Here is a 22,045-nt window from a genome sequence, read left to right as displayed (position 1 = left end):
AGGTGGAGGGCCTGGGGGATAGTTCTTCAGGTCACCGCGACCCGGTCACAAGTGCTGAAGTGACCAGGCTGTGATGAGGGTCATAGGGTCCTGGAATGAAGATACCTGGTTACTGAGGGCCCCCAGGTGAGCGGGGCAAGGTGGAGGGTCTGGACTGACAGTGACCGGTCCGGCCCTCGTCATGCCCGGACTGGCAGAAAGAGCTGGGCGACGTCAATCATGTCAGCCCAATAGCGCCCTCACGGCACAGGGAGGGGTGGGCCTGGCAAGATTTCAAAACTTGAATTATTTATTCAAGGATCTGGAAAGTCAGCGGGGTGGGGTGGGGGGGGCACTTCCCCGAAGCAGCAGGAGTCGGGGAGCCGGGAAGAACTTGGAAGCAGAAAGCCATCAGCTCCGTCCCCAGGGCGGGCCTCCCATCTTAGGTACCCTGGCAGCGCAGCGCACAGGGAAGGAACTCCCCCTTCCCCACCTCTTCCTGGTCCCAGGGAACGTCTCCCAGCTGACTTCTCCAGATGCGACAGATATGGCCAGTTCTGGGCAAGGGGAAATAGCTGCCTCCTCTTCCCTCCAACTTGAGCTCTGATCCTCATTGGAATCAACCAGGCCTGTGGGATGGAGCTGGGGGGCAGGGACCAGGTGAGGGCCCAGATCCCAGGCCCCACTACTTATCCTCCCAGCACAGAACCACTGCAGTGTGGGGCAGGGAGAAGGAGAGGGTCGGCCAGTGGCAGGGTACATGGGGAGGTCAGGGCTGGGGAAAATACTGTACTTCAGGTTAGTCACGGTGAATTTCGGGTGGTTAGCAGGTGGTGTGGTCAGCAGTTAGTTTGGGTGAATATCTTAGGCTCTTTGGGCCTGTTTCCTCTAGAGACAGGGACTTCCCACTTGGCCCAGTGGCTATGATGCCACACACCCAATGCAGAGGGCTGGGGCTTGATCCCTGGTCAGGGGAACTAGATCCCACATGCTGCAACTAAAGAGTTTGCATGCCACAACTGAAAAGATCCCATGTGATGCAACTAAGACCCAGCACAGCCAAACAAATAAATAAAAGTTAAGAAAAAAGATAGAGACCCTGTTAGTATCTTCTGCATGGGACTGTTGGGAGGGGCCTAGTACATTGTCAGCACGGGCTGTGCTGGCTGCCCATCTGTCTGGCAAGAGGAGGACACCTGGGAGGCTTGGGTGTGCTGGGAGGGAGCAGAGAGGAGGAGCTTCAGGGAAACCCACCAGTGAGAGCACAGACTGTGGGTGAGAAGGTTCCTGCTCCTGGGCTTTGCCTGGCTGTTCCCTCTGCCCTGAACCACTTCACCCCATTCAAGAGTCTCTGCAGCCAAGTCAATTTCTTCTGGAGCAGGCTTTCCCAACCTCTACCCTAGACGACCACTCCCACCCCATCATTCCCTACTTTCCTTGATTTATCATTTTTTAGAGGACTTAGCACTCCCGAAGTTATAAATTTATTGTTTTAAAAGAAAATACATGTCAGTCCCACCAGGATATACGCTCCACGAGGGTACAGACTTTGTTCTGGTCTGTGCTGGAGAACAAAGCCCGGCATGGAGGAGGTGTTCAATAAATACTTGCTGACTGGATGATTGGACAAAAAGCAACATCTGAGAAAGAGAAGGAAAACGCAGAGGGAGTAGTAATATGCACAGTGTCGAGGAAAGTGGGGCATCAAAGAGAATACAAGGACATCACTGCCCCCAGGAACCCAGATGTTCACTTTCTCCCCTCTCAGAGCCAAGTCCCAACAACTGTCCAGTTGGTCTCAGAGAGGAATGAAGGCTGCTGGAGGTTGGCATGGGAGGGTGTATGAGAGGGAATCCCTTTGTGGTCCAGTGGTTAGGACTCCACACTTGCACTGCAGGGGGCGTAAGTTCAATTCCTAGTCAGGGAACTAAGATCCTGCAAGTCATGTGGCACACACACACACACACACACACACACACACACAGAGGGGAGATGTATGAGAGACCATTTTCTCTTCTGAGTGGCAGTGATCTTTTTTTATTTTTCATAGTTTATTAATCCTCTCATGAAAAATCTGCACAATCACCACAGATAAAGTCACTGCAGGATCTTTAATCCTTCCTTCTGCCAGCACCAACATTGGTCTTTGTGACTCCCCGAGCTCCTTCATTCTGTCCTTGAGTTCTTTTTCTTCTCAGGCAGCCCATGTCTTGCAGGGTGGTGTTGGTTTATTTTTCTTTGCATAACCCAAGGAATCGTAAATCACGTCCAAGCCAGTTGTCACCACCAAAATGGGTTCTGACTCCAAATATAAAGATGACATCTGGTATGGTCTTGTATACTTTGGCTAGTTTTCCCCAAATTTCTGTCTTGGATACAGTTGCCCTTCCATGGTGAAGAATGTCAATGATCACCTTCCCCCTGAAGTAGTCTGTTGGTCAGAATTTCCTGATCCAGATAGTTATGGTGTCAGTTCATGTTGGAGGTGATCCTCAGCCAGCCAAAGAGGAAAAGAGTGGAGTGATATTTCTAACAATGAGAAACACCGGAGACCTAAGAGACGCAAGTGAGACTGTGGAGTTTCTTTTTTGTTTGTTTTAGGTTTCTTTGGCTGTGCCATGCTGCATGTAGGATCTCAGTTCCTCAACCAGGGACTGAACCTGCGCCCCCTGTAGTGGAAACACAGAGTCTTAACCACTGGACTGCCAGGAAAGTCTGAGGCTATGGATTTTCATGTGAGCACACTCTCTCATGCTCCAAAACTGCCCCATGTCAACTGAGGCCATCACTGCCAACCAGGTCTGTTCCCCAAAGATCTGCTATCTAGAGGAAAAAGCAACCCTTCCTCTTCTCTCATCCTCAGGCCGGCTTCCCTGTCTTCCCCCTCCAGCCCTTCCCACTTGCCAGGTGCCAGACCAGAGCCCAGTGCGTACAACAATCCTACACCCCCATTTCATAGGTGAAGCCCAGAGAAGTCAGACGACTTGCCCAAATCACATTGTCAATGACAGAGCTGGGATCTGAAGCCATTCTATTTGGAACCAAATCCAGTGTGCCTTCGTTCTAGCCTAGATGTCACCATCTCCCCAGAAGGGTCTTGGAGTGACGTTTGACTAAGGTGGACAATACTTGTAGTTCCCCAGATGACCACCAGATGGCTGTGAGCACTCACCTCCAGGTAAGACTTCTTTTTTTCTTTCCCTCCGCCAATCCTGTGGGCCTAGACTCTGGAGGGAAGTGTGTGAGAGACACACAGACACAAGCCCCCTGTCCAAGCTCCAAGAGCCTGGCCGTCATTAGCGCACACATTCTTAGCACAGACCCATTCATTCAGCCAATATTCACTGACAGTTCCCCCGGGCTTGGGTTTGAGAAGGTACTACAGACAGAGATGATGTGGCCATATCCCTGCATTTTCAACATTCAGTTACTATTTATTGAGTATTTACTATTTGCCAGGCACAGTTCTGGGCATGGAGAATATAGCAATGAACAGATATCTCCGTCTTCATGGTGTTTCCATTCTGATGGGGAAATGGACAATCTACAAGAAACACTTAGTATGATATTAAGTAGGAAACCCTTGAGGGTCTCACAGACCAGTGAGATAGGCAAACATGTACGCAGTCACAACATGGTGCAGCATGGTTATTTAATAAGCACCTGCTCAGCTTTTATGGGTGCAGGAAGTCAACTGGAGATGAAGATAAACAAGGTTTCTGCCTTCCTGGAGCTTATTTATAGACTAGGAAACAACTGAGTAATTAAGTACATAGCTGATACATGTTCTGGAGGGAAAAGGAGACATTGTGATGTAGAATAACCAGGGGATCTGTTTTTAGTAGGGAGGTCAGGGGCGAGTCAGTGGAAAAGAGAATAGAAGAGTTCCAAAGAGAGAGTACAGCAGGTGCAAATCTTAAAAGATGATGCTGTGAAAGTGCTGCACTTAATATGCCAGCAAATTTGGAAAACTCACCAGTGGCCACAGGACTGGAAAAGGTCCATTTTCATTCCAATGCCAAAGAATGTTCAAACTACTGGACAATTGCACTCATCTCACAGGCTAACAAAGTAATGCTCAAAATTCTCCAAGCCATGCTTCAGCAATACATGAACCATGACCTTCCAACAAACTGTGGAAAATTCTTCGAGAGATGAGGATACCAGATCACCTGACCTGCCTCCTGAGAAATCTATATGCAGATCAAGAAGCAGTACTTAGAACCGGACATGGAACAACAGACTGATTCCAAATCAGGAAAGAAGTATGTCAAGGCTGTATATTATCACCCTGCTTATTTAACTTATCTGCAGAGCATATCATGCAAAATACCAGGTTGGATGAAGCACAAGCTGGAATCAACACTGGCGGGAGAAATATCAATAACCTCAGATACGCAGATGACACCACCCTTATGGCAGAAAGTGAAGAAGAACTAAACAGCCTCTTGATGAAAGTGAAAGGGTGAAAAAGTTGGCTTAAAACTCAACATTAAAAAAACTAAGATCATGGCATCCAGTCCCATCACTCATGGCAAATAGGTGGGGAAACAATGGAAATAGTGATAGACTTTTTCTTGGACTCAAAAATCACTGCAGATGGTGACTGCAGCCATGAAATTAAAAGACACTTGCTCCTTGGAAGAAAAGTTATGACCAACCTGGACAGCATGTTAAAAAGCAGAGACATTACTTTGCCAACAAAGGTCCATCTAGTCAAAGCTATGACTTTTTCCAATAGTCATGTATGGATGTGAGAGTTGGACTATAAAAAAAGCTGAGCGCTTAAGAATTGATATTTTTGAAATGTGGTGTTGGAGAAGACTCTTGAGAGTCCTTTGAACTGCAAGAAGAGCCAACCAGTCAATCCTAAAGGAAATCAGTCCTGAATATTCACTGGAAGGACTGATGCTGAAGCTGAAACTCCAATACTTTGGCCACCTGATGCAAAGAACTTACTCATTGGAAAAGACCCTGATGCTGGGAAAGATTGAAGGTGGGAGGAGAAGGGGACGACAGAGGATGAGATGATTGGATGGCATCACTGACTTGATGGACATGAGTTTGAGCAAGCTCTAGGAGTTGGTGATGAACAGGGAAACCTGGCATGCTGCAGTTCATGGGGTCACAAAGAGTTGGAGATGACTGAGTGACTGAACTGAACTGAAAGTCTTAGGAGGAAAGAGTTGATTGTTTGAGGGACAGAGAGGAAGCTAGTATATCTGGACCAAAGGAGCCAAGGGGAGAGGTAGGAGTTGAGCTCAGAGAGGTGGGCAGGGGGAAGATCATGTAAGTCTTGGAAAGCGGTGAGATGGAAGCCATCGGTGAGCTTAAACATGGAATGATATGATTTAATTTACATTTTCAAAGGGTTGCTCTGGCTGCCGAGTGGAGAACAGACTATGGCAGAAGCAGAAGCCCTACCAGGAGGCCACTGCAGTCACCAAAGCAAGAGATGGTGAGGCTCTAGGTGCAGGAGGGCAGATGGGTTTGGATCTACCAGCTGGGACAAGTGCCACAGCAGTTCAGCCTTGCTCCGTGACCGTCACCGAGGGCTTCCTGCAGGTGGTAGCCATTTAGTGTTGTCATGAAGGATTAGTTTGCCAGACATATGTAGTCAGGAGAGGAGGAGGACCCTCCAAGAGAGAGAACCACTACCAGATGAAGGCAAGGAGGTACAAAAGAAGATGCATACTGGGGGGAAGGCTGTTCTGTTTTCTCAGAGGGTGAGATGTTGGGGTGAGCACAAGACTTCTGAGGCTTCTAGAGACAGGAATCAAAGGGCTATGAAAGCCAAGTTGAGTTGAAATTTGTTTCATGGTCAAATCCACGTTTTCAGGACAGCTCTGCACTGTGAGAGGTGAGCTTGGGAGAGGTCTGGAGACTGAGAGAAGGTATGAGATCAGCAAAAGAAAGCTGAGGGAACAGGACCCAGGAGAAGGATCTGCAGGACTTTAGTCTGGGGGCAAGACAGAGGAAGGGGGTGAGGATGAGACCAGGGTTTCCAATCAGGTGCCTGGTGGGATGGAAGGAGCCTCCCTGAGGGGAAAAGAGGGACTGGGCAGTTTCCAGGGCCTGAGGCACAAACTCAGTGGGGGTGCCCTGGAAGCAGATGAACCCTCAGGAGGCACAGTGGACGGCAGAGTAGCCTCTGGCCTCACTAGATCCCAGTCCACATCCTGACCCCTTTCATTGTAACTGTGTGCCCCTGGGAAAATGATTTTACCAGAGGCCTGCAAATCGGAGATAACAAAACCCATGTTTAGAGAGTAGTTGTGGACATCAGAAAAGGCCTGATAAGTTAAGCCGCTTAGTAGAATGTACATTCTGCTAGTAGTAAGTCGTTAATAGTTGCTTTGTTGCTGTTCAGTCCCTAAGTCATGTCCGACTCTTTGCGACCCCACAGACTGTAGCCTGCCAGGCTCCTCTGTCCATGGGATTTATCCTGGCAAGAATACTGGAGTGGGTTGCCATTTCCCTCTCCAGGGGATCTTCCTGACCCAGGGATCGAACCCGCATCTCCAGCATTGCAGGCAGATTCTTTACCACTGAACCACCTAAAGATATATTATTATAGGTGTGGCAACTGGGGAGCGAGCATTGGGTTGGAGATAGAGATATGGTACTTGTTGGCTGAGATGACCCAGGAGAGGAGAGGAATAGGGCTCAGGACTGAACTGGGCCACCAGCGGTGAAGAGGGAGAAAGAGGAAAAGGAGAAGTAGAGAAGGGGGAGGGGAGGGGAGAGATGGGGAGGGGAAAGGGAGAGTGGAGGATGGGGCAGAGTGGAAGAGGAGCTGTCTTCTAAGGGACCTGAGAAGTGGTTGAGAAAAGCCCGAAGAGGCAGAGAGGAAGGTTGCGGAAAGATCACTGATCCCAGTACCAATGAGATGGCTGGTTTGGCCAAAGTGTGTAGTGGGTCAGAGATAGACACAGTGTATTGAGGGGCAGAAGAGAAGAGGGTGCAACAGGTGAAGCGATACAGGCTGCCAGAGTCTGGGGGCCTATTCTTGCCTCCTGGTTGGAGGATGAACTCTACAGAAGCTCAGAAATCAGGAAAGTGACCTCCCTTCAAATCTAGATTTTGCCACTAACTCTGTGACCTCTGACTCAGTTCAGTTCAGTAGCTCAGGTGTGTCTGGCTCTTTGTGACCCCATGGACTACAGCATACCAGACTCCCTGTCCATCACCAACCTCCGGAGCTTACTCAAACGTATGTCCATCGAGTCGGTGATGCCATCCAGCCACCTAATCCTCTGTCAGCCCCTTCTCTTCCCACATTCAGTCTTTCCCAGCATCAGGGTCTTTTCCAAAGAGTCAGTTCTTCCCATCAGGTGGCCAAAGGATTGGAGTTTCAGCTTCAGCAACAGTCCTCCCAATGACTATTCAGGATTGATTTCCTTTAGGATGGACTGGTTGGATCTCCTTGCAGTCCAAGGGACTCTCAAGAGTCTTCTCCAACACCACAGTTCAAAAGCATCAATTCTTCGGTGCTCAGCTTTCTGTATAGTCCAACTCTCATGACTACTGGAAAAACCATAGCTTTGACTAGATGGACCTTTGTTGGCAAAGTAATGTCTCTGCTTTTTAATATGTTGTTCAGGTTGGTCATAACTTTTCCTCCAAGGATCAAGCGTCTTAATTTCATGGTTGCAGTCACCATCTGCAGTGATTTTGGAGCCCAAAAAAATAGTCTGCTACTGTTTCCACTGTTTCTCCATCTATTTGCCATGAAGTGATGGGACCAGATGCCATGATCTTAGTTTTCTGAATGTTGAGCTTTAAGCCAACTTTTTCACTCTCCTCTTTCACTTTCATCAAGAGGCTCTTTAGTTCTTCACTTTCTGCCATAAGGGTGGTGTCATCTGCATATCTGAGGTTACTGATATTTCTCCCATCAATCTGGATTCCAGCTTGTGCTTCATCCAGTCCAGCATTTCTCATGATGTGCTCTGTATATAAGTTAAATAAGCAGGGTGACAATATTCAGCCTTGACATACTCCTTTCCCGATTTGGAACCAGTCTGTTGTTCCATGTCCGGTTCTAACTGTTGCTTCTTGACCTGCAAACAGATTTCTCAAGAGGCAGGTCAGGTGGTCTGGTATCCCTATCTCTTGAAAAACTTTCCACAGTTTGTTGTGATCCACACAAAGGCTTTGGCATAGTCAATAAAGCAGAAGTAGATGCTTTTCTGGAACTCTCTTGCTTTTTATATGATCCAGTGGATGTTGGCAATTTGATCTCTGGTTCCTCTGCCTTTTCTAAATCCAGCTTGAACATCCGGAAGTTCACAGTTCACGTACTGCTGAAGCCTGGCTTGGAGAATTTTGACCTCTGACTAATCACACACCTTTTCTGAGCCTCAGTTTCCTCACCTGTGAAGTAGGGATAATAACGCAACAGTGTTCATGATCCTGCGAGGGAAGGGGACATCCAGGGACCTGGCCTGCTACTGTGAACAGTTCTGGACTCGACCCTTTTTGCCAGAGCCCCACCCGAGACCCCCAAATCCCGCCCCACCAGACCGCGCCCACAAACCACGCCCCATCGGACACCGCCCCAGACAACAAAGCCCCGCCCTCCCGGTCACGTCACTAGCCCCGCCCTGTTTGGGCCACGCCCACATGGCCTCGCCCAGGTTGCCCTGGTCTCGCTCCCTACACCCGGGCGGAGCTGAGTCCGGAGGGGCCACGCCACACCCGCTCTCCGCCGACCCCGACCCCCCACCCCCCAGGCCCCGCCTCCGAGCCCATGGCCGCGCCGGGACCCCGCGCCTTACGGGCTGCGCTGTGTGGCAGCTGCTGCTGCCTCCTCCTGTGTGCCCAGCTTGCTGTGGCTGGTAACGCATTTCCTTCACCCAACTGCTTGCCAGGAGCAGTCTGGGCTTAGGGGGAGCGGGAGGGGACTTTTCACTTGTGTGCGGGGCTCCTGGGCTGGGTAGACGGGGGCTCCGACTGTCTGTGGAGCCTTATATACAGGCTCCGGGTGGGAGGCAACTTCAGGTGTAGGGAAGTGAAGCGGCCCCAGGTGAATGGGGTGGGGGTGGCTCCTGATATACGCAAAGGGAGGGTGTTCTGGTGAATGTCGGGGAGCTTCTAGGTGTGTGTGCCCATGTGTTTGTGGAAACTCCAGGCGTGTAGTGGGGCTTAGGGGAGCCAGGTGAGTGTATGTGTGCAGGGGGGTGAGATCCGTGGTAGTGGGGAAGGGGAACGGTAGCTTGGGTTCCAAGTGTTGCATCCACCTCACGCCCAGGTAAAGGTGCTCGAGGCTTTGGGCGGGGAGCCCTGCTCCGCGTGAACATCTGGCCAGCTGTCCGAGGGGCCTGCAAACAGCTGAAGCCCTGTGAGCATTGTGTGGAGGGGAACCGAGCGCACAACCTCTCCGGCTGTGTGTGGGAGCAGTGTCGGCCGGAGGAGCCAGGTATGGAGTTAGGCCCTCCCCAAGGTTCGTGCCCCAGCTCTGAACACCATAGCCTTGGCCCCGCTCCCTAAACTGCTTTCCTGCTCCTTCTCCCACCAGGACACTGCGTGGCCCAAGGGGAGGTGGTCAAGGAAGGTTGCTCCATCTACAACCGCTCAGAGTCATGTCCAGGTAAGGGGGCTCCCACTGGCCTAAGTCAAGTTGGGGGGAGGGGCCGAGGTGTCCTCAGCCAGAGCCCGCCGCCAGTAGGGAATCAGCCTCTCCCAGAGAGAAGACTGTGCCCACGAGCACCTGGGTCCAGTGTCAGTTCTGCCTTTAGCTCACTGAGAAGTCTCTTCCCCTCTCTGGCCCGTTTCCTCCTCTGAAAATTGGTGCAGCTAGAGGATCTAGGACAAGCGTGTAGAGGGAATGGAGAAACTAGCTCTTCTATTTTAAACCATAGTGAGGACTTTGGAAGTTCAGAAGGGAATGGGGGGGAGGGCTTCCTGGAGGAGGCAGCATCACAGATGATGATTAAAGGTAGAGATGGAGAGAGAGGGCTCCGCTGGTGGAAGGAACTGTATGAACTAAGGCTTCAGAGTGTGCCAGGTGGGCCCGAGATGGAATCTTGATGGGAAGTGGCAGGGGTCTGGTTTAATCATGGATTCCCTGTCTCTTCAGCTGTGCACCACCACCCAACTCATGAACCGAAGATAGTCACAACAGGTAGGTCCTATCTGGGGCAATGGAAGGACAAGAGATGCAGGGGAAAACAGCTGGGCTCAGGCACTGACATGCTCTGTGACCTCAATCCTGTGACTTCTCCCTCTGAGCCTGTTTCCAACATCTGTAAAATGGGTTGAAGAATACCTCACAAAGTGAGGATTTTATGAGAGGGTGGATAGCACCTCGTTCAGTTTCCAATGTATAGAAGGTGATCAAGAAATGATGGTTCCCATCCCTTCTCCCTGAGCCCGGTTCTGAGAACTCAGGATGGCCCGCTCAGGACCTGCTTGGTGCTGAGGGTGTGTGTCAGGTTGCCAAGGAGATGTCCTCAGTGACAGCCTAGTGCAACCTCCAGGCCCAGAGAGGGTCACAAAGCAGGGTCCCAGCCGAAAAGAGGCAAGAACCCCACCCTTTGGTTCCCACTGCCCCTCAGGGTCTGGAGGTCAGCAGGCTTGGCAAGGATGGCTGAAGAGGCTCTTGGTTAATTAAAGCCAGAAACATGATCTCAGGGGCTGAATTATTGATGGCTCCTCCTCCAGCTTGAGCCCAGCTGGGTCTTGTGCAGCTCATTTCTTCCTCCTTCTGCTCCTCTTTCCCCAGTCCCCTTCTCTAGGGCTCCATGAGCTGCTGCTGGGACCACCCTTCACATTCTCAGATTCCCCTTCTGCAAGCTACACCCTCTGGGAGGTGGATCCAGCACCCACCTGGGCCCCTCTCACTGCCCTAGAATGCTCTTCTACCACCAGCCCTGCCCTGCTCTGGGCACCTGGCCCAGGGCCTGAAATCAAATCCCTGGTGGGAGTGGATGGCTAACGAGGCACAGCTGGGAGCCACCTAGACGTCCTGGCAACCGTGGGCCCTGAGGCGGGGGTGGGGGAAAGGGTCAGGGGATGCCGTGTAAGTCTGGCTCTGTCGTAACGGAGAGGTCAGGCCTGGCACTCAGAGCCTGGTTAGTCCCTCCGACACATGTCATCGAGTCTTCATTTATCCCCTTGATCGGGTGTGGGCCGCCACGTCTTGCTCTCCTCCTTACCTCTTTCTGGACCCCGGGTGATGCTAGGACTTGGGACTTGGGAGTCCTGAAAGGAGACCACAGCATCTGCACCTGGGTTTCAAACCTCAAGACCCAAGGTGCAGAGGGACTCTGAGCCGAAAGGGGTGTGGACACCCAAGTTCTGGATCCATTGTCACCCTGTGGGGCCCTGGTGGAAGAGGGAGGCAGGCAGGGAGCTCACTTACCATCTGGGGCCTGCAATAAGGACGCTCAGAGAGGGTGTGAGAGGCATCAAGCCATAGAGCAACTCAGGAGCGGAGCCAGGGTCAGGTGCTTCCAGGCACTTTCCAGCCACCCATAAAATCTGGGTGAAATGTCTGAGCCCGCTGCCCAAGGCTCCCCTAGTGAGGACCGGGGGCCTCCAGATGACCTGTGCCGGGTTTTGGGGTGGGGCCGGGCCCCTGGCCTACAGTGGCCTGCTGTGGCCTCCACCCTGCAGAGAGCCCCTCGGTCCCTGAGGCCCACAGCCCCAGCTTTGATGGGGCCAGCTTCATCGGTGGTGTGGTGATGGTGCTGAGTCTGCAGGCGGTGGCCTTCTTCGTCTTGCGCTTCCTCAAGGCCAAGGAGAGCACCTACCAGACGCTGTGAGTACCTGGCCCGCTGAGCCCCTGCACCCGCTTCCCCGCGGCCCCCCAGGTGGCTCTCGGTGCCGTTTGCCCGCTCCTCCATGAGGCAGCCTCAGGGGCCCTGAGGCCCTCCCAGCCTCCTCCATGTAGGCCGCACCTCGTCTCCCCACCTCCAGTTGTGGGGTTCTCTTGGCTGGGTGTTGGCCCGCATGGGACTCGGCCTGGGCCCGGCGTCTGAGAGCCCAGCTGAGGCCCCCTGTCTCTGTCCCTCATGCTGCCAGCAGGGAGGAGAACCAGTAGGTGACTGCCCAGGCCGCCTCCGGCCTGCAGCTCTGTGGCCGGGGGCAGGAGCCCGGGCCACGTGTGCGGTTTGGTTTTCCTCTGATAAGGGGAGCTGCTCTGGCCCCCATGTGTGCTGTGGGGTGGATTGCTGCAACCTCCATTCAAGTGTTTGCTCTTCTGCCCACTGCCTGCTCTCTGCGGGGTGCGGGGGAGGGGGCGGTCCTCAGCCCGGCTGAGGTGGGGCCACCACCCTGATTGCCTTGTCTGTCTGGCCTCTGCAGAATCTGACCCCCTTCAGGCCTGGATTCCACGCTCAGGGGAAAGAGGATGAAGAGGCAGCCCCTTCTTGGCCCCCTGGAGGGCACTTGGGGTGGGAAAAACTTTGGTCACCAAATTGTGGCCCCTCTGGACACTGAGCTGGCTCAGGGCCCCATAGCTGACATCCCTTCCTCTCCTGGGCCTGGTTCATGCAGATGAGAGCATCCTTCAACCACCTTCTGTCTCATCCGTCATCCCTACAGGCCCCCGCCTTGTAGTCAGTCTGGGCCTGCCTCTTCCCATCGACCTGGCTTGGACACTGCCCCCCAATAAAGGAGCTCTTTCCAGCACTGTGCTTTATGTCTCATGTCTTGGGCTGTGTGTGGATTGGATGGGGTGGGGGGTATGGCCCACTGCCCTCTCCTTCATGGAAATTCAGCCTTAAATTGACACTGTCACCTTTTAAGTTTTCTTCTTTTTTTTTTTTTTCTCCTGTGAAAAGCTCCTTTATTGGGTGAAGGACTCTGGCTTCACACTGAAGAAGAGGTTTACTGGGGTTCAGGGTTCGGTGGCTTTCAATGTCAAGCTCTGGTTCTCAGTCTTCGGATACCTGTGCGTGAATCGCCGCAGCGAGGCTGGGCCAGCTTAGGGCCCCACGCAGTTTGGCATCCGGACCAGGGGTAGATTCCAGACCCCACACGGTGAAGCTGCTGAAACTGGCTGTGGCTCCCATAAAGTGGTCGAAGTCCTGCTCCAGCGCCTGGGGGACGCTGGGGGGTTCCACCAGTTCCTGCTCTTCTCGCTCGTGGTCCTTCTGCTTCCCCACCAACACCTCTGCCTTCTCTTCTGTCATCACATATCCCATGAAGCCGGGCGGCACCACCACCTCCTCGCCACGTAGACTATGCCCCCTAAACGACGCTTCCAGTCCGTCGGGACCCAGGCGGATGGCTGGGGTGAAGAAGCGCCCCACCGGGGTGGGCCGGTTCACCGGGACCTCGCAGGGCAGGAGGTGCAGCGAGACGGGGGCAGGGTCGCGCAGTGCATCACGGCGCAGGTGAACGCGGCGTTTGTCGATGCTTTCCTCCTAGTTGTTCATAGTCCGTAGCGACTCCGCAGCTCGCAGGCTAAGGTCAAAGCTGGCGCATAAAGCGCGCCTAAGTATTTTTATTTGCAGGAATTCCCTGGCAGTCCCGTGGTTAAGACTTGGTGCTTTCACTGAAGGGGCCTGGGTTCAATCCAGGCCGGGGAACTAAGATCCCGCCAGCCGCACAGTGAGGCCAAAACAAAATTTTTTGCTGTTATGTGTTTAGTCCCCGCCTCCACTGCGCTATAGAGAAGGGTGCAGAGACTTGGAAAGGGAAGCGCACCAGCTTAAGATCACACAGAATGGAATGGGGCAGGGCTGGGCATTTAATCCAGGTTTTTCTGACTCTAGAATGAGCAGAACTTCAGAACTCCTCTGCAGAGGCATCTCCAGTTTCTTTTGGCTCCTAAAGTTGGATCTCTGCCCTTGTGCCAAGGTGGAGGTACCCCCGGGGACCCTCCCCAGGGTACTTCTGGCCTTCCTTGAGCGGGCCCTCCTAGAATGCTCCACCCATGCCCACCTCCCTCTCTTCACCGCCCCCCCAACCCTGGGCCCAGAAGTCTTCTCTAATAACATCTCCCACCCATGGGGCACTTGCTGGAAACCGGCTGAGAGTCTGGCATCAGTGTTTGATTTAGTCCCATGATTGTCCTAGAAAGCTGAGAGGCAATAGAGAGTCACGGGCAAGAGTTTAGCCTGTGGAACCCGACTGCTTTGTGTGACTGGGAGTTAATTGAGCAGCTCTGGGCCTCGGTTTCCTCGTCTGTAAAGTCCAGTAACAGCTGTTCCATCCCAGCGGGATGTAGGGCAGGTTCAGAGCAGGGGCATGTGCCCCGTCTGCTTCACTCCTGGGCACCCATTCACCCCTCCAGCTGTCCAAATGCCTGCATCTCTTCCTCCCCTCGAGGCCTCCTCTCCTCGCAGGATCTCTGGCTGCAGCCAGAAAGACTTTAGGGCCGCTGGGCTCCACAGGGAGTTCCAGCTACTCTTTGGCCTCACAGAGGGTTCACCTGCCTACCCATCAATGCCAAACACAGTCCACCCCCTCATGCGCCGACACTCACTTCTATCAACACCCCCCTTCTCTCAGACATCAGCCTCCCCTCCGAGTCCCTGCATCTGTGTCATGTGACCCTTGCTCTCTCTCCTTCAAGCTCTGCACACACACCATTTCTTTTGCCTGGGTCGCCCTCCCCTGGCTGGAATGATGTCCATCCCCGTCCCCCACCCTGGGCCAAGGGAGAAATGCCGCCCCCCTCCTCCTGGTTTTTCACCCAGCTAAGGACATTTCTCTTCTGGATGTTTTCATTTTCAAATGTAGTAAATGCCTGTAAAGAACAAAAGGACTACACAGATGTTTATGTATGTAAAGAATGAGAATCACTCTCCCCAGCATCCTACTCCCCAGAAATAACTATGCTTAACAGGATGGGTCAGACCTTTTTCTGTGAATTTACAACATACATACCTACACACACTTAGTTGTTTTTTGTTTTGTTTTGTTTTTAATACAAAATGGGGAACTTCTCTGGTGGTGCAGTGGTTAAGAATCTGCCTGCCAATGCAGGGCATGCGGGTTCAATCCCTGGTCCAAGAAGATTCTACCATCCTCGGAGCAATTAAGCCCGTGTGCCACAACTACTGAAACCCACATGTCTAGAGCCCATGCTCCGCAGTAAGAAAAACCACTGCAGTGAGAGACCCACGAACAGCAACAAAGAGTAGCCCAGGCTCGCCGCAACTAAAGACGGCACAAAGCAACGAAGACCCAGCGCAGCCAAAAATAAAATTATTAAAAAAAAATACAAAGTAGGAGCATGCTTTACATTTTATTCTGCAACTTTGCCCCTTTCGTTAGAGATCAGATTTGCCCCATGACTTATTCAGATGGTGATGGTTGATTTGCCTGCATCCTATCAAAGTCCAGCTGGGTTATTTCCATTTTATCGTAATCAGCATCATGATAAACGGGCTTGTCTTCAGATCTTGGCAGACCTGCGGCAGAGCATGTGTGGTGGGGACATATTCCTAGAACCGGAATTGGAGCATCCATCCTGTCTGGCAAGCTTGTCCTCCACCTTCCTTGACACTCTCATGAACCTGGCCTTCTCCACCCCCACAAGAACTGGGCCTGGTATGGAGAAGGCCCTCAGAGAGGATCTGATGAGTAAATGAATGAGTGAATGAATGACCAACGTTTTCCTCTCCTCTGTCACCGGAGGTCCCTCTCCAGCTCAGACCTCACCCCTCAATCTGGTCCAAAGCTGCTGCCTCTTCACTGGCCTCCACGCCTGCCCTGCATGGCCTGCCCATGTGATGGCCTATATCAGCAGCTGTTTTCTAGCCTCTGCCAAAGGCTCCTCAGTGGACCTGAGGTTGGGCATGAAGTCACCTTGCTAAGAGTGTTTCTCCCTGCTTGGGGGCATGGTTAGGGGCTTGGGCAAAATCTCTGGCAGAGAGAACACAAATCATGTTCTGTCTCTGAGCCCGTTTTTCCTTGTTTATTCATTTATTTAACAAACATTAATGGAACACCTGCTATGTACCAGCCTATAATCCAGTTTCAATAATATTAATAACAACCATCAGTGGGACTGTGTAAGGATGGGAGGCCATATACAAATAGCACCCAGCATGACTTGTGTGTGGGGGGGTGGTCAGCAGGTGCCCAGCAGATGGTATCAGTGGTCATTCCTGATACAGTGACAAGGATCAGGGAAGAATTCCTAGTGGAGATGACATGAGGGCTGGACCTTCATGCACAGGAGGAGCTTCACAGGGAGAGATGAGGAGGGGGTTCCAGATGAGCTAAGGTACAAAGGTAGAAAGACCCCATGTAAATCCAGAAGTCTGAAGAGATGGCTGCAGAGTCTTGATGGCTAGGATCAGAAGTTGGACTCCATCCTGGTTGGACCAGGCAGGAATAATGCCCATTCTCTCCAAATGTGAAGGAGGAAAAGCCCCCACCTTCTGCTGGTTCCAGCCTGGGTGGGGTGTTCCTGGGGAAAGACGATGGAGGAAGTCTTGCTTCGTGTCCTCCCACCAGCCTTGCATCTTTCCTCAGGGCACCAGCAAGTGGGCCCACTGCAGACACCACTTTCCCTTTTCCTCCTCTTGTTTGGGGAGCCTGCCTGTCTGAGGAGCCAGGACCACCCCAGCTGCCCAGGTAGGGGCCCAGGGTACCCTCCCCACTCACCCACTCACCCTCCTGTCCTCATCCTCTCCCTAGGTATCCTTCTCCCACCCAGGTTCACTAGCCTCAAGGAGCAGGGTGGGAGTTTGATAATCTGGGCTCTACACACACACACACACACACACACACACACACACACAGTATGCAGATGGATACAAATGATGAAAAACCTGACAGCTAGAATCAGGGGGATGGAAAGAAGTGCAGAGGGGTTCTCAAGTAAGAGATGGGGAGGCAGCAATTAGCATGTTCTGTGCTAAAACACCATGGCAAAGGGGCAAGGAACCTACTGTGTGCCAGGCTCCAGGTTGAATGTCCAGCATTCTAAGATTGACCCTGTGAGGTAGGTAGTACCATCCCCATCTTGCTGGGCTGGTGGGGAAGGGAGGCTCAGAGAGGATCAGTCATTCGCCCACACTCACAGAGGCAGGAGCCAGGAAAGGCTGCAGCTGGGATCTGACTTCATTGCTTTCTGGCCCCTGACATGGGGCAGGGTATAAGGCATCCCTCTGTTTCTGGGATGTCAGGGCAACCTGGACCACTGGGCAAGATGGGTCCCAAGGGTGAGCCTGGGGAGTGTATGGAGCCGGAGGTCTCTTCTTTCTTTGCTCTGTCCCTGGACCAGAGAGGGGGCTGCTTGACCGCTGCTCAGGAATTGGCCGTGATTGATCTCCTGTAGAGGGGGTGGGAAGCTTGTGGCACTAGTGGTAAAGAACCTATCTTCCACTGCAGGAGACGGATGCACGTTCGATCCCTGGATTGGGAAGATTCCCCTGGAGGAGGACGTGGCAACCCCCTCCAGTATTCTTGACTGGAGAATCCCATGGACAGAAGAACCTGGCAGGCTACAGTCCACAGGGTCGCAAAGAATCAGACACGACTGAAGTGACTTAGCACTCATGCAGTGGGGGTGGAAAGCTGGGAGGAGTGGGGAGAATCAGGAGAAGGCCCTGGGCACCCTCCCCTCTGGTGGTTCATGAGCCTTCCCTTGGGGGTACTCAGTGCCAACACTCATCTTTCCTTGGGGCCGGAGATTCAGCAAACTTGCTGTGGGGCCAGGAGGGTTGAGGCCACCTTCGCTGGACCCCAGGCACCTAGAATCAGAGGGTGCTGGTGTGTTGGAAGGTCAGCAGGTGTGGCCTAGCCCACCCCAGAGCCCTTCTTCAGGGGTCCAAAGGAATTGAGAGGACTTCTGGAGTCCAACACATGGCCTGTTCCATTGCCTGTGGGCTGGGGCTTTGGAAATAACTTGGGGGCCCCCATTAGCTCATCTGCCCTCTCCTAGGCCCCGGGAGCTTCCAGGAGCTGCTGAGCCGGAGTACCACTTTGAACGACTGGTAGCATCTGTGCCTACCTGAGGGCTGAGCCCTCCCAGTCTTTTGTGACAGTTCAGTTTAGTCGCTCAGTCATGGCTGACTCTTTGTAACCCCATGGACTGCAGCACACCTGGCCTCCCTGTCCATCACCAACTCCCTGAGCTTACTCAAACTCATGTCCATTGAATCAGTGTTGCCATCCAACCATCTCATCCTCTGTCGTCCCCTCCTCCCACCTTCAATCTTTCCCAGCATCAGGGTCTTTTCCAAAGAGTCAATTCTTTGCATCAGGTGGCCAAAGTATTGGAGTTTCAGCTTCAGCAACAGTCCTTCCACTGAATATTCAGGACTGATTTCCTTTAGGATGGACTGGTTGGATCTTCTTGCAGTCCAAGGGACTCTCAAGAGTCTTCTCCAACACCACAGTTCAAAAGCATCAATTCTTCGGTGGTCAGCTTTCTTTATAGTCCAACTCTCACATCCACACATGACTACTGGAAAAACCATAGCTTTGACTAGATGGATCTTTGTTGGCAAAGTAATGTCTCTGCTTTTTTTTGGGAGGGGGGAGGAGGAGAGGGAGACAGGAAAGGGGGGGAGGGGGGAGGAGGGAGGAGGGGTGTCTCTGCTTTTTAATATGCTGTCTAGGTTGGTCATAGCTTTTCTTCCAAGGAGCAAGCGTCTTTTAATTTCGTCTTTTGTGACAAGGACACCGCTGGTGGTGGCTGGCTGGTGAAGCAATGTCAGGGAGAGAAAGGACACCACGTCAGAGCCAGTGGGCACTTCTTCCCCTTGGCCCCTAGGGGGAGCCAGAGCCCACTGGAGCCAAGACATCCCTTCGCTGGTTCACTAACAAATGCTTACTGAGCTCCCAGAGCGCCTGAGGAAGTCTGAGAAGGCTTCACAGAGGAGATGCCATTTGAAAGGGCCCTGAAGGCTGAGTAGAAGTTCTCAAGATAGGTGAGGTGCAGAAGGGCATTGCAGGTAGAGGGAAAAACAAATGCGGGGAGGCTGGGGAGCACGAGGGGGTGGGGGAGACCGTGTGAATGAGCTGAGAGCAGGTGGCGTGCTTGGTTGAGGTCTACGGGTGTGGGTCAGGCATGGATGAGGGCCCAGTCTGCAAAGACCCGTTCACAAAGGGCACTGAGTGACTGACTCAGTGGGGAGTGGGGAGCCCTGGAAGAGTTTCAAACAGAGGAGCGACCAGGTCAGACATGTTTCAGAAAGAAGACTCAGGTTACACTGTGGAGGATGCATTGGGTGGGGACCAGAGTGCAGGCTGGGACACAGTTTAGGACGACTGCAGCGGTCCGGGCAGGAGAAGAGGGTGGGCGGGGGCAGGAACGGAGGCAGAGGCTCTTCGACGGAAAGATATTTAAGCGAGAAACTCTACAGGACCTGGGGACTGCTTGGCTTGAAGAGGAAACTGGGGTTGAGAGGGCGTATCAGGGTAAGCTGAATGGACCTCTGCTCCAATACCTTGGTTCTTATCATAGTAAATGAAAGCAGGGTTATTTTGAATCTGTCCCCCAACTGGACTAACCGTCTCCTGAAGGCAGGGACAACGTTTCTACTATTTCAGTCCATCCAGGGACTGTGGTGTGAAAATGAGATTCAGTAAAAGTTAATAAGGGTGTGTAGGGTTGATCGGTATATTCACAGGCAAGGCTCACTTGGACTCACACTTTATCAACAAGCCCCCAAACCAAAGAGGGGGCACCTGTCCACCTACCCCTGCAGTGCCTCTGCCCCTTGCATCTCCTCATCCCAGGCTCGGCCTGGAGTGATGACTGCCATCGTCACCTTCTCTGCCTCCCTAGGTGTTCCAGGGGTGATGGGATGGTTCTGTGAATTCCTTGGTCCTCCTAAACAGCAGATGTGGGGAGCCAGGAGTCTGAGTTCTGGCGGGGGATGAGAATTTGCACCAGCTTACTCTCCAGGGTAGGTTTCTCAGTAGGGTCCTGGGAGTCTGAGGGGCCTTTCCCTGGCATTCTGACTTCCCAGCTGGGATCTGAGGATTTCTCCATCTCTGCCTCCCCGTCCCCTCCCCTAGGTACCCAGGAGCTGTGGGTGGAGCTGGAGAACTTTAGCAACCACACCTTTGTTCCCTGTAGGTCCTTCCTCCTCCTAGTGGAGGCAGACCATCACTAGCTGGTGCTGGGCAGGTTCTCAAAGGGCAGGGCAGGTGAGCGAGCCTATGGTGGGGCCCTGGAGCAGTCCAAGAAGTCTAGGGAGGCTGGATTCTTCCTCAGAGCTGCCATGGTCTCCACGAATGACCCAAGACACCTCCTTCCCCTGATGCAAGTCTGTTTCCTCACTGGAAAAATGGCAGTGATGAGACAGGGTGGTGCAGGAGTGAGCAAGTTGGGCTCTGGAGGCAATCAATCCTGAGTTTAAAATCCAGCTCTGTCATTTACTAACTGTGTGACCTTGGGCAAGTTTCTTCTGGGTCAGAGCCTCAGTTTCCTCCCCTGTAGAATGGGTAAGGAGGCAGGGAGGGAGGATGTGAGAGCCAGCTGAGGCTCTGTTGAGTGTTATCATTATCTGCTTTGGAAGAGGAACCAAGAAAGGCTTTTTTTTTTTTTTTTTTTTTCCTCAGAGAAACACCAACAGTCGAGAAGAAAGTTGAAAGAGGGAAGTGGTTACAAGGAGGTGCCTCAGCGGAGCCCCCTTTCCTGCCTAGGCGTCTGAGAAGTCCCTCTTAGCTCCCCCCAGGCACAGTTGCTCAGGCTGCAGCTGGGAGCTGCGAGGAGACAAAGAAGCAAGAGGGAAGCGGAGATTCTGGGAGGGGACGAGGCAAAGGGAGGCGTCAGTGGCTTTGGAGCCACAGTCCTGAGCTCAAGTCCCAATGCCTCTGTGATTAGCTGCCTGGGCCAACGCCCTGGCTCCATGGCACTGCTGTTTTTCCCACAGGGCCTGCAAACACCCACCTTACAGTTGCTCTGAGGGTTCTGTGAGATCATCTCTTCAACGGTGCCAGGCATGGTGCCAGCACCGAGGTGCCTCCCACCCTCTTCCTGCCAGGGGCCCCCAGAGCTTCCAAGGCAGGAAACCCTTTCCCACTGACCATGATACAAGTGGGAGAAACTGCATGGTGACTGTTCCCGGCGCCTGCTGGTACGGATCCTGCTATCAGACCAATCTCAACGGGCGCTACTCGATGTTCAAAGCCCCTGCCCATAATTATCGCATCGACTGGGCCTCATGCCAAGGTGTGGGCCATCCTTACCACAGGGATTAAATGGTGCTTCGCTAGGGCACCATGGTAGCCAGCACCCTTATCTCTATCACACAGCTTCCGGACTCTCGGTGGTTGTTCAGTTGCTCAGTTATGTTCGACTCTTCATGACCCCATGGACTGCAGCATGTCAGGCTTCCCTGACTTTCACTGTCTCCCAGAGTTTGCTCAAACTCATGCCCCTTGAGTTGAAGGTGCCATCCAACCATCTCATCCCTGCTCCTCTTACTTTTTATTAAAAAATAAAATCATTTTTACTCATTCCCGACTGGCAGACCTCTTCCAGTTATTGGGAAAAACTAAAGAGGGCAGAGCAGGGACACAGGTTTCAGTTCCATTCAAGGAAGATCTTCCTTCCAGTCAGGAAAATTGACAAGTGACCTCAAAAGGTGGTGAAGCTTCCGTCCCTAGAGGTTTGCAAGTTGAGGCCAGAGGAGCATGGAGTAGTAGACTTGGAAGAATTCAAGCATCCACTGACAATATTCTTGGGTTCCCTGGGTCCTACAAGTGGATGGTTTCGTGGTGGGAATTGCACCAGCATCTCACCCTGTTACCCCCTGCCTGTCCCTTCAAAGTTGTCTGTTTTCCAGGCTCTGTTGTAAGTCACATTTTCATCCTCTGCTACTTCCTGCCTGTTCCATTAGGGGTTAGTTCGAACTCAGTCAAAACAAGGCAGGCACATTTTTCTCCCATGGGGCAACAGGGCAGTGAGACAGCAGTTCCTGAGCTGGCATTTAAGCAGTTAGATAATTTGCCAGAGTCACATTCAAGAAAGTGTTAGAACAATAGTTAAGAGTCTATCTCTGAGTCTGACTGGGAGTCCTGGGCTTGTATCCTGCTTTGTTATGTAGCTGAGTGATCTTGGACAAGTTACTCAACCTCAGAGTTCCCAGTTCCTGATTTCAGAGTCCACTGAAGTTTATGCCAGGCTGTGGCCTCACTAATT

The 22,045-nt window shown here is 52.6% G+C and overlaps 2 protein-coding genes and 1 pseudogene across 2 annotated transcripts; 2 read left to right on the top strand and 1 right to left on the bottom strand.

The window, feature by feature from the left end:
- Positions 1-8,731: 8,731 nt before the first annotated feature.
- CD164L2 (CD164 molecule like 2) lies at positions 8,732-11,747 on the top strand. The gene is made up of 5 exons (XM_065927554.1): positions 8,732-8,819; positions 9,233-9,400; positions 9,500-9,571; positions 10,061-10,109; positions 11,603-11,747. The coding sequence occupies exons 1-5, from the start codon at positions 8,732-8,734 to the stop codon at positions 11,745-11,747; spliced, it is 522 nt and encodes a 173-aa protein (XP_065783626.1).
- Positions 11,748-12,860: 1,113 nt separating this feature from the next.
- On the bottom strand, positions 12,861-13,364 carry LOC136164086 (ribonuclease H2 subunit C pseudogene; annotated as a pseudogene).
- A 1,864-nt stretch (positions 13,365-15,228) lies between these two features.
- FCN3 (ficolin 3) lies at positions 15,229-21,117 on the top strand. The gene is given in 6 exon segments (XM_065928897.1): positions 15,229-16,764; positions 17,831-17,926; positions 19,735-19,764; positions 19,767-19,802; positions 19,915-20,238; positions 20,726-21,117. Coding segments are annotated over 6 exon segments (1,278 nt in total). The 5' UTR covers positions 15,229-16,364.
- Positions 21,118-22,045: the final 928 nt, after the last annotated feature.

The sequence above is a fragment of the Muntiacus reevesi genome, chromosome 3 (genome assembly GCF_963930625.1).
Source record: "Muntiacus reevesi chromosome 3, mMunRee1.1, whole genome shotgun sequence".
Classification (NCBI taxonomy): Eukaryota; Metazoa; Chordata; class Mammalia; order Artiodactyla; family Cervidae; genus Muntiacus; species Muntiacus reevesi.
This window is presented reverse-complemented; position numbering and strand designations above follow the sequence as displayed.